General features: G+C 41.9%; 1 protein-coding gene across 13 annotated transcripts in view; it reads left to right on the top strand.

Moving 5' to 3' along the window:
• The window catches only part of TBXAS1 (thromboxane A synthase 1), a 234,713-nt gene that overhangs the window by 215,782 nt on the left and 7,953 nt on the right, over positions 1 to 10,978 (top strand). For all 13 annotated transcript variants that reach the window (XM_068190960.1, XM_068190947.1, XM_068190954.1 and 10 more), the window contains 3 exons: positions 5,954 to 6,042; positions 8,522 to 8,659; positions 10,634 to 10,796. In XM_068190960.1, coding sequence (XP_068047061.1) covers positions 5,954 to 6,042; positions 8,522 to 8,659; positions 10,634 to 10,796 — 390 coding nt within the window. The remainder of the gene's footprint in view (positions 1 to 5,953; positions 6,043 to 8,521; positions 8,660 to 10,633; positions 10,797 to 10,978) is intronic.

Here is a 10,978-nt window from a genome sequence, read left to right on the forward strand (position 1 = left end):
GGAGCTGAATTCTTTGATTCAAAAAGCAAAGTAACATTAAAGTGAATTGGCATTGGTGTAACCTTATACCTTCTGGCTCTTTCCCCAGCACTATTTGATGCATCCTTAGAACCGCATTTTTCTCTCTCTTACACTGATACAGCCCCAGGGAGCTGCATGGATTTGCACCGAAGTGATGGAGAGAATTTGGCTGCAAGGTCTGCGTGTAATGTGGTTATCAGTGCAAAACTGGTGTGCCAGCCTTTCCCATCAGCTCTGAACTCAGCCTGCAAATCAGCCCCTTCTTCTGTGAATGGTCAGTTGGCTTGCATGGCAGTGAACCAGAGAGACGTGGAGTTTTAGACGTGAGGGTGACTGGCAGGTGGTTTGAACAAAAAGCTGTAAGACTAAATTTATCTGGCACTCACAGTCTTTAGGAGGAGCTGGGAGGAATTTGTTTGGAGGTGTCTGAAGCACTGAATGTTGTCACATCTTGAGATGTGCCTCAGTGAGCAAAGTAACTTTGTCAAACCTGGTGAGCAGCCACCAAGGGTGGGGGTCAGAGCCTGACAAAATTCCATTTGAATAACAACCCAAGCAGATGAAAGAGGTGGCAGGTAACCCACATGGAACAAAGAAATAAATGGAAATCTTGGGAGTACATGTTTTGGATAGCTTTTTCTTGCTTCTGGGGAAAGATGCAAGAGGGGATGGAGCTGAGAACTTTAATGTTGATTTCTGAGAGCATGTGAGAAGGCACAATGTGGATGGCAGAGGCTCTAGTGCTACCAAGGTGTGCTGTAAGGATTTGCAAGGTGCTGGGAAGCTCAGAAAGTCTCTGTCTGGAAAGTCAGGCAATCTGGAAATCAGGTTTATTGTCCTATTTTTTATCCCTGAACTTTATCCTAAATTGTGTAGTCAAGAACTTAATATTTTGCTAGAAGGTTCTGTAGGCCTCTGTCACTGGAAGTGGCCAACAGACACTTGGTGATTTTAGGCAGGCTTTTCTCCATCTTAAGGCCATGATCTGTTTCTCAGAGTGAGTGTGACTCTGGAGCTTCAGGGTCCTGTTTCCTGAGCAGCACGGGCTGGTTGTGCCTGGTGCTTTGGCTCGGAGACACATCTCACCTGGCAGACAACAGGGAGGGGGAATTTGCTGTAAGTATTGCATGAGGAATGCCTTAAGCATTTTTAAGTGTTTGGTCCAGGTTCTGGGGATGAAGCTAAGAAATTTTACTTCATCAACTTTGTCCCTGTCCTGATGCCTGAGATTATAGGGAAACTTTAGTTTGGTGCTTTACAGGAGTTCCAGCACGTTGTCATGGAAGTGGTCAAACACGAGACAAGCTTTCTTTAAGCAAGTTAAAGATAGTAATCTGTTAAACCATCCCTCCCGTTTTTATCATTGATCTGCATTTTGAGTGCAGTCCTGTCTCTAGCCTTTCCTTTCCTGATAGAGTTGTTGGCAAAGGTGTCATGGGGCAACCCTAATTTAACTTTCTTGTACTTCACATTCTTGCATTTCTTCCCCCTCTCTGAGGCCGAGTGAGGCACACAGTCTCTAGTTCTGTTAGAGTATGAGCAGCTCCTAGAGGTGACCAAAGAGAGGTCAAAACCACAGGCAGATTCTTTGATCTACTAGCAGCTTTGTACCCCTTGGATTAGGAAACATTATTGACCTGTTTGTCAATGGCTGTGTGTGGTCTGAGTAGCCCTTTTGGCAATTTGAAAGGGAGCTGGCTGAGAGTAACTGGGGGTGATGCTGGCTTCTTTTTTTTTTTTTTTTTTTTTTTTTTTTTTTTTTTTTTTTTTTTTTTTTTTACTCCTATCCTATTGCTATCCAAAGCCTGCATTCTGGGGGAGAGCTCATGTGGGCTGTGTAGCTATGCATACACAGATAACTCATAGATCTGCATCTGTGCTTAAGCAGATCTGCACGTTGTCTCTCTGACCTGGACTTCGTCACAGCCACACCTGCCCATGAGACATTGGATTTGGATTGCAATTTCTCAGAAAACTCAGCTGGTTCAGTATCAGGCCATGACTCAGCAGTGCTCCTTGTGAGGAATGTGGTCTCGGCAGGCTTTTCTGCTTCTAAATTGATTTCAGGTGCACATCACACTGTCAGCTGCACAAAATTTTTCCTGATTTTTTTTTTTCATTTCTGGATGCTGAGCATCACTAGAGCATGGCCAATAGGATAAGTGGAAATCTCTTATTCACTGATGTGTTCTTTGAATTACCATTCCCAAAACAGAGGCAGTAGAGGAGGATTATCAGCTGCTTTGGGGAACAGTTAGTGTCTCATCTTGAGCTGTCACTGAAGATGGGTTCATGCTGGACGTTGTATGGAAGCAACTGAGGTGCAGGCATATGTTCCCTTCTGCTGACTTGGCTGTGGTGACACCAACCACAGCCAGCAAAGAAGAGCCAGCAACTGGGAACAGTAACATCTCAAACTGCAGCAGAGATTGGCCAGACCGCTCCTGTCAGCACTTGGATTCCCTTGCTGTTCATTGAGGAATTAAAAGTTAACTGAGGGCAGTGGTAAAAAATAATCTTGCCTGCCTAGAAAATGCTAAAACCAATACTGAAAAGCAGAGGTGGATCTGAAGGTAGTTATCTCTCTTGGAGTTTATATGGGGATTAAAACAAGCGTCATCCTTGTAGCACATAGGCAATTTTATAATCACTGCTGGTATTTCACCTCAGGGTACTCTGTGGGAGGAAGAATTAATTTCCCATCTTTTTCTAGGTAATGGAGGCTTGTGATTTTCTGCCAATCATAAAGGAGAGTCTGTGGCCAAACTAGATGCCAGAAGTGATTGAGTAGTCTGGGATTGGTAAGGGTGTACCACCTCACCTCCAGAAACCAAACTAGGTAAACATGCATGCAGAAAAATGCCACAGGATGTTACACGGCCATTTCACTTCCACATCAACAGGAAAAGATGTGGAAGCTTCTACAGGGCTGTGCAAAGCATAAGAAAAACTGCTGTGCAAAGCAGTGGCTGCAAAATTAAAATACAGGATGTTTTATTACATGCAATCCTCCCTCTCACCCCCCATCTCTTCTTGTTAAAGACAGAAATCTTTCTTAGTGAAAAAAAAACCACCTCATCTTGAGTACAAGGCAATTTAGACTTTTTTTTTTTTTCAGGGGGTTAAAGTGGCATGTTTGCACAACACCACCCTCACCCCAGCAAACCTGCCAGCAGTTGATAGATATAAATAGGTTCATTTAGGGAGAAAAGCACATTTATGTTCCTTTGAAATGTGCTTGGCTAAGGGCATATTTTTAAGAGAGGGAGTGGAAAAACAAATGGAAAATATTTTCTTTGAAAGGGAAAAAAAAGCAACAAACTGTCCTTCCTAAATAGAGATGCTTGGCTTGTGTGTACTTTATGCAGCTGCAGGTCAGACCTTGCAAACAACTACTAAATTAGGTCCAGCTACTTTGATGCTAAAAGCATGAAAGTGCCAATAATTAAATTGCATCAGATGTAGGAAATGACTGATGTGTCTGTCATTCTCATGATAGCAGAGTTCACTCTGCTGCCATTTGACTGACCTCTCCTTCTTTATGTAAGCAAAAGGAATTTTCTTCTAAGGAAAATCAGCTGCTTTTACACCTTTGTTTTGTTTTCTGAACTGCTAATCCCCTGAAGGTATAGAAGCTATTTGAAAGAGCAAATCAAAGCTCAAATAATTTAGCGTTATATTATTCGTTGATGTATGGTTTGATTTAGTGGCTACTTATTATATCAGGTTACCATATAATTATCTTAATTATTGACTCCAGAAGTAAGTAGGGGGATTATGAGAGAGACAGGAAGGCCCAGTGGAAAGAGCATGGTTCAGAGAATCAAAGACATCTCAATGTGCTCTTGGCTCCACCACTCATTCTCTCTGAGCCTGGACTCTTCTCTCAGCCAGCATGTCCATGAAACCAGGAGGGATTGCAGGAACAGGATTCAGATGCTGACTCAGGATTCAAAGAGATGCAGGAGACTAGTATAAAAAGGCAAAGGAAAAGTTCTGAATGATAATTGTAAAACTGGCAGAAAAAAGAGAAGAATGCACACCACAGCATGCATTTGCATTGAAGCGTGGAGCATGTCTGTGGGCATGGCGAAAGGAGTTGTGCCATGAAGACCAGAAATTTGAGACTGCATTTCCAGCCTCTGCCACTGATTTCCCCCACAAAATTAAGCAGCCCTCAGATCCCTTTCTGCAAAACAAGGGTGATAAAAATAATTCTCCCAGCTTTGGTTTTAGCTATTGGAATGATTGGAGCACTGTTCTTCTCACAGCCATCAGCCATGGTTCTTACATGGCTTTTAGGCTCCTAGTCCTTTGTCTGATAACCCTGATAACCACCGACCTAAGCCAAAGGTTTGAGTTAGCAGGCACCACCACAAGATAAAAGCCATACTGAAAGGCTGTTAGTGCAGTCCATATTTCCTGTATTGATAATATTTGTTATATACTGACAAAATACTTCATCTATTGGCAAGCTGAGTTGTATCTTTTCCCCTGAGAGAGGAGCACACACACTGGTTCTACTCAGCCTGTGCAAATTACTTTCTCTGCTTCTGCTTTTCTTTCCTGAGCCAGAAAATGGGGATAATAGAATGTATCTATTTCCTTCCTAGAAAAGATCAGTTAATGTGAAATGGTGCACAGTGGCTTAGTGCTGAATAAGTGGGATACCCTAATCCAACAAGGTATCCTTGTTCTATTGTATGCCTTTTCTGCGTACCATCTGGAGTTGTTCTCTGCTTAGTATTTTCAGTATGTACCATATGTTTTTGCATGAAAATTCAATAAAATATGCATTATACATGAAAAGTGCTGTAGTAAATAAAGGAAGGATGGAATCCAGTCCCCTTTGTGAACGGCAGGGGCCCCAAATCTTCATAAAAGGTTTAGTCTAGTCTGACGTCTGTGCTTTTCTCCAATTTACACTGTGTCAGTCTTTAGGAGATGCTCTAATTTAAAACAAAACTGTACTTTCCTGATGCAGTTATTTGATATACTTTGGCTGCCCTCTGCTGAGAGCACTGAATAAAACAGAGAAGATGCCCTTTTTCCAAGGAAGGTAACTGTGGAAGAAATTCTCTGTTTGTCTGTTGTGTCAGTGCTGCTGTTTGCTGTCTCTCGTTGTCTGTTGCCAGTCAGAGGGCAAAATCTTCTGAGCTACAGCCCTGTTGGGCTTTTAATGCCCACCACTCCTTGTCAAGGGCTGAATGGCTTTGTAGGATTTTGAAGACGTGGGTTCAGGCATTGACCATCATGAAAAATTCAGCAGCATTAAGCAAGGGCTGGAGGAAACAAGCTTCTCCACTCAGGCACTGTTGCAGTCCTGCCAGGTGGGATTTGAGCTATACCTCGGCACCTCACTTCTTGGCAGAGCAATTTATCACTGTGTGCTGTTCCTCATCAGGGTTCCAGCATCTTCCAGTGCCATCTCCACCCCTCCACAGGCATCACAGCACCAGCATTCTGCTTTATTTCTATAGCTGGGAAAGTGCAGAGGGGCTGTTCCAACATTAGCAAGAGTAACGGAAGGCTTTGCTGTTTCTTGTGAGCAAAGTGTGAGCCTCTTGCCCTTGGGAAGAAACAAGGGTCCTGTGCAGATTTTGGTACACGTGTAAAACAATAGCTCTGTTACAGCTATTGATGCTCTCTGTAATGACCTGCTTTTAATACTTCCTAGCAAGTTGATTTATTATTATACCTTCAGCTGGGCCGTGCACCAAAGCGTTTTGATGATGAAAGGAATGTTACACACACATTTAATTACTGCCCACATTTTTGTATAATTTTATCATTTACTGTTTTAGATGAGACATCGAGTTCTTCTACAGGAAAGATGCCCAGTAAAAAATAGATTATTTAAAAGCTAATCTGAGATGAGTTTGGCACTTACATGTGAGAAAACGTAATTGTTCCTTTTGTCCTGCCCTTTCAGATGGTCCCTGATTACCAAAATGTGCAAGAACTCCCTTATCTGGACATGGTGATTGCGGAGACGTTGCGCATGTACCCACCTGCATTCAGGTATCTTTTTTTCCCCCTTCTGATTACGCAGGATAGCTCCCTGGCTCTATAAAATGGAAATCTGCTGTAGGAAGACCAGTGGTCTCTCGGTCTCTGTGCCAACATCAATACTGCTTTGTGCATTTGAAATACATAATGCAGCCTGTAGAAGGAAAGCTGGATAATTTTGGTATTCTAAAGCACATTTTTACAGTGAATTGGCCAAGCTTGCTTCCTCACCATTCTTCACATCCCCCAAGGTTAGAGGATGGAGCCATTTTGGAGCAGGTATGGCCTTAGAAAGCCAGAGGCTGCTGCTTCCATGTGCCTCAGGCTTTGGGGATATGCACCAAAACCTATCCCCATCAGAGCCCTGTTGGTTATTGCAGCCCTGATCTGTGGAAGGGTTGCACAGCCTGAAAGCTGTATTTTACATGTGTGTTTAACTTTGGCCCATTTACACTTAGCACTGCCTTGTACTAACGGAGCTAAACTAATGGTTACATCCATTAACTTTTGAAAGTTTTGTCCTAAATCACACATGACTTATTCTATTGTATTAATGAACTGAAAACAAGGGAGAAAGAAATTAGAAAACTGTTTGATTGTTAATGATCCAAGTTATCATCAGCATAAATACAAATATTAAGAAATACAATTTTTCAAAGTGATCAAAGTGATCAGCCAGTTGCAATGTTCCTCATGAAGCTCAGGGAAAAATCCAGATGACTGGAAAGAAGCCAAAGCTGAGCTTGCTGTGAGAGGTTTTGAAAAATTTAACCCATGACTGCAAGCACCTTAAAACAAAACAAAACAAAAAAGCTTAAAAACATATTCTCTTCTATATATTCACCAAGATTGGAAGTCAAGATTTTTTTCATGGGCATCTGCAGGATTGTTCAGAGAGTAAATATCAGAGATCTACTCCTGGATGAGATGATGGGGCTTTACTGTGTTATACATGGGGTACAAGTGGAAACTGTTTTGCTGGTTAAAGCAACAGGGGTCTTTGAGTTTGGGCTATATCACTGGGAAACAATCCATGTTTGTCAGATGGGAGACAGAACAAAAATGGAACAAAGTTCTTCTGAAGTTTTGCTTGGTGTTGTCAGCGCTGTTTATTGATCTGGCTTTTACTCTGATGGATGTGGAATGGAAAGGACAGCCCAAGCCACTGAAAAATGTTAATTGCCTATGACAAGGATAATGCTGATTTAAATGAAAAATCAGTAGCAGCCGAGTTTGTTATAAAATGAGTTGTTTTCATTTTTTAAATGAACTTACCATCCAGAGAACTTTCTCCCCCAGAACTCATGTTTCCATTATCACCAAATTCATGTAAGAATGAGAATGATAGCTTGTCAATGTTTTTTTGGTTTTTTTTTGGTGTTTTTTTTTTTTTTTTTTTTTGAGGTTTTTTTTGGTTTGTTTTGTTTTGCATGCCAGTATTTTGTTCCAGGTTTGGAGCCTCTGTTATTTATTTGTCTATGAGAAAGGGAGATGGGTGACAGCAAGGAAAGAATGTGTTTCTGCAATGATACCAGACTGACAGCCCTGAAGCTGAAATCTTTGTTCAACTTTTTAAGCAGAGTGTGGGAAGCAGCAAAGGAAGCTCCTGCACATTGCCTCTCCCCTGTACTTGCAAGCAGTGGCAGGGAATAGTTCCCAGACTGAGACAGCAGGGCACACACCTGGGTCTGGCCTGATTTGGGATCCACAGTGACCACCCAAGCACGATAAGATCTGGATCAGAACCTACCACCACACATGCACACGCACACACAACCTTTTGTAAGAGTCAAGCTGGGCTTTGGCAGGCAGCTTTTCTCAGTTTTATCATGATGAGGTTCCTGAGGACACCTCTGTCACCTATCACCACAGGGTGGGAGAAAACAACAGAGTTTTGTTGCTAACATCGTGCCTGCCTTTGATGAATTTATGTGAAATGTGATTTTCCAAGGCTTGTGAATTGGATGTATTTCCAGAGTAGCAGCAGCAGAACACTCAGCTCTAATATTAAAACAATCCCTTGCTAAGATTCAGGTGCTGCACCAACAGGGGAGAGCTTCTCCAATAAACAAACTCAAAGCTATATTTACTATCCTTTTTTTTTTATGGAGGCAAACCAGCACACTGTTTCTACCTTTCATTAGAGATGACTGACACATTTCATCAGCAATTTTCATAAAAAATTAGTCTAAACCCAACATCAACAATAAAATTGTAGTTTAGGAGTTAATGCTTTGGAAAACAGTACACAACCAGAAATGCTTTCCTGTGAAAAGGGCAAATGTCAAACACCTGGGCTGGAGCTATGGACTTCTGAGTGGAGATGATTATAACCTGAGAAGAGACTGGCATCAGCAAGTTGTTGTATTTATCTATGAGAAAGTGTTACCCCAGAAATTGTTTGGTCAGATGAAGATAGATACTTTTATAGATCTCTCCTGCTGTGTTTTTAACCTTTATTAATCATCTGAGATGCATGATGTTGTTGCAGATTCACTAGGGAAGCAGCTAAAGACTGTGTAGTGCTGGGGCAGCACATTCCAGCTGGAGCTGTCATTGAAACTGCAGTTGGACACCTTCACCACAACCCTGAGTTCTGGCCAGAACCTGAGAAGTTCATTCCTGAGAGGTATGTGGAGTAATGCTTTTCACCTTTAGTTTGAGGTCCTTACTTGGGCCCGTGGGCACAGAGCTCCAACCTGTCCAGTGCAGGCACCAGATTCTGCTGCTCTTTCACAGCCACAGTCACCCACTATTCATCCAAAGCAGCATTTCCACCAAGAGGAACACAGTTTTATTTAGACCATAAAAACATGTTATTTCTACTAAATCAGACAAGTGATGATAGTGGTGTATCCCACAGAAGGTGCAAGGTTTGGTCAAGGCTGAACTGGGGCAGAGGTTTTCTGGTAGCCACTGAAGTTTAAAATGCAGGATTATAAGTTTCTACATCAAAAATACAAGAAATTTCACCATGGAAATATTTAGGATACTTTTATATAACACAGACCTGTTTCCAGATCAGATCCTGTGAATAATGTTACTTCTGGCTGCAGAAATTCTGAAGTGGGACAGTATATTCGCTGGCTTGGCTGTACCTGGTAAACTCATCCAGCTCCTTGCTGGTTTAGAGCACCCTTTTTATCTGAAACATAACAGTGTGGGTACTCTGTGAGTGAGGAAGCCACCCCATCTCCCACTGGGAATTTGCTCTCTGTCTGTAAGTTAGGATCCTTGGTTCTTGCTTGGCAAGACAGTTTCACATGGAGCTTTTATATCTTCAGTGGGTAGGGGGAACCCTGTCAAGCTGTGGTTTTGTACCTGCCCTGTGTTACAGGTGCTGGGCTGAGCTTACAGGGAGAGTTTCAGCTGATGAAAACACAATTTAGTTTTGGGGGCAGCTATATTTTTAAACTGTTTAGTGGGCAGATGGATTTTAAGCTACCGCTACATTCAGAAGTTTACTAAGAAAAGAAGTACCTGCTCCATAAACAACAGGGTGTGAGGCTGGCAGCCCAGAACCATCTTTGTGGTGTAGGTGGGTTTACTTAATGCTCCTTCTGGAACAAATCTAGGCATATGCTCCATTAGAATCATTTGGCCACAAAGAAGAGCAATGCCAGGATTAGAGAAGCCCAGAGATTTTGCTGGAGAGGAATCTTAGCATCAACTGGAAGTCTGTGCATTTTTAGCAATGCTTCTCTAGAAGTGCTTTCTTAATTGTTTATTCACCACTTAACCAGCAGTATGAAAGTGTAAAATGGTTAGTAGGGACTGCAGTCCCCTTGACTCACACAGTGCTGTTTGGTATGAATCTGAGATTAATTCCCTTTTGAACCTTCCCTGAGGAATGATCTAAAATTACTATCGCTCTGCTCAGCTTGTATAGTTGGTAATGTTAGCAAGAATTAAATAAGAGCATAACAAAAAATAAAATAAAATAATTCAGCTACAGCCTCCCCCCCCAGATATTTCATTTTGAAATTGGCAGTAGGAGTAAAACAAGGGAGAATTTAAATTTACCAGGATGATATATGGGGGGTGAGCAAGGCAAGAATTGTCTGAACCTGTTTGCATGGGATATACAACTGTACTTAGTACATGAGTTAATGGTCCTTCAATCTCACATTAGAGGCCTCTGCAGTACTTTTTGGAGTAGTGGCTCAATCTTATTTAGGTTTTCAAAGCATGGGGATGGAATTAGTGGAAATACACCATTTTTTTTTCCAAAGCTCCAAATAGCCTGTATTACCACTCATCTCTTTCTACCCTGCATGAGTTCTCTGGACCGTAGCAGTCTAAAGTTCTTGGAAACTGAATCCAAAAGATGAGAAATTTTCATTAAAGATTGATTGGAAGTAAAACTCATGTCTCCATGTCCTCTCCTGAAGTCACCAGCTGACAAAGGCTGATGGCCATTGTAAGTCAATTAACTTTTAACAATTAACTTTTTACTTAGGATGTCAGGACATAATCTGTCAATAGTCCCCGTGACCTGTCCATTAAGATCAATTGAAATAACCAGCTTTTGAGATTTAAATTAAAGACATGGAATCAAGCAAAAAGCATTTCTTGAACTGCTTTCCATCTCTGCATCTTCTAGGTTTACAGAAGAGGCCAAGAAGGAACGACATCCCTTTGCATACCTGCCCTTTGGGGCAGGACCCCGTGGCTGCCTTGGCATGAAAATGGGTTTGTTGGAGACAAAAATTACTCTGCTGAGGATTTTGCAGAAGTTTCGATTCAAGACCTGCCCAGACACTGAGGTTTGTACATGCAGAAGCTTAAAGATCACACTTGTTATCTTGAGGGAGTTGACAGTGTGTCTTAGGCAGGACAACTGGTTTCCCTTTGTGACTTCTCTTCATTTGAGAAAACTGCTAGAAACACTTCCATAATAAGGAGAGATGAGGCATGGACTGCATGTTTTAAGCAAAATGTGATTTCA

The sequence above is a fragment of the Anomalospiza imberbis genome, chromosome 5, assembly GCF_031753505.1.
Source record: "Anomalospiza imberbis isolate Cuckoo-Finch-1a 21T00152 chromosome 5, ASM3175350v1, whole genome shotgun sequence".
Taxonomy (NCBI): domain Eukaryota; kingdom Metazoa; phylum Chordata; class Aves; order Passeriformes; family Viduidae; genus Anomalospiza; species Anomalospiza imberbis.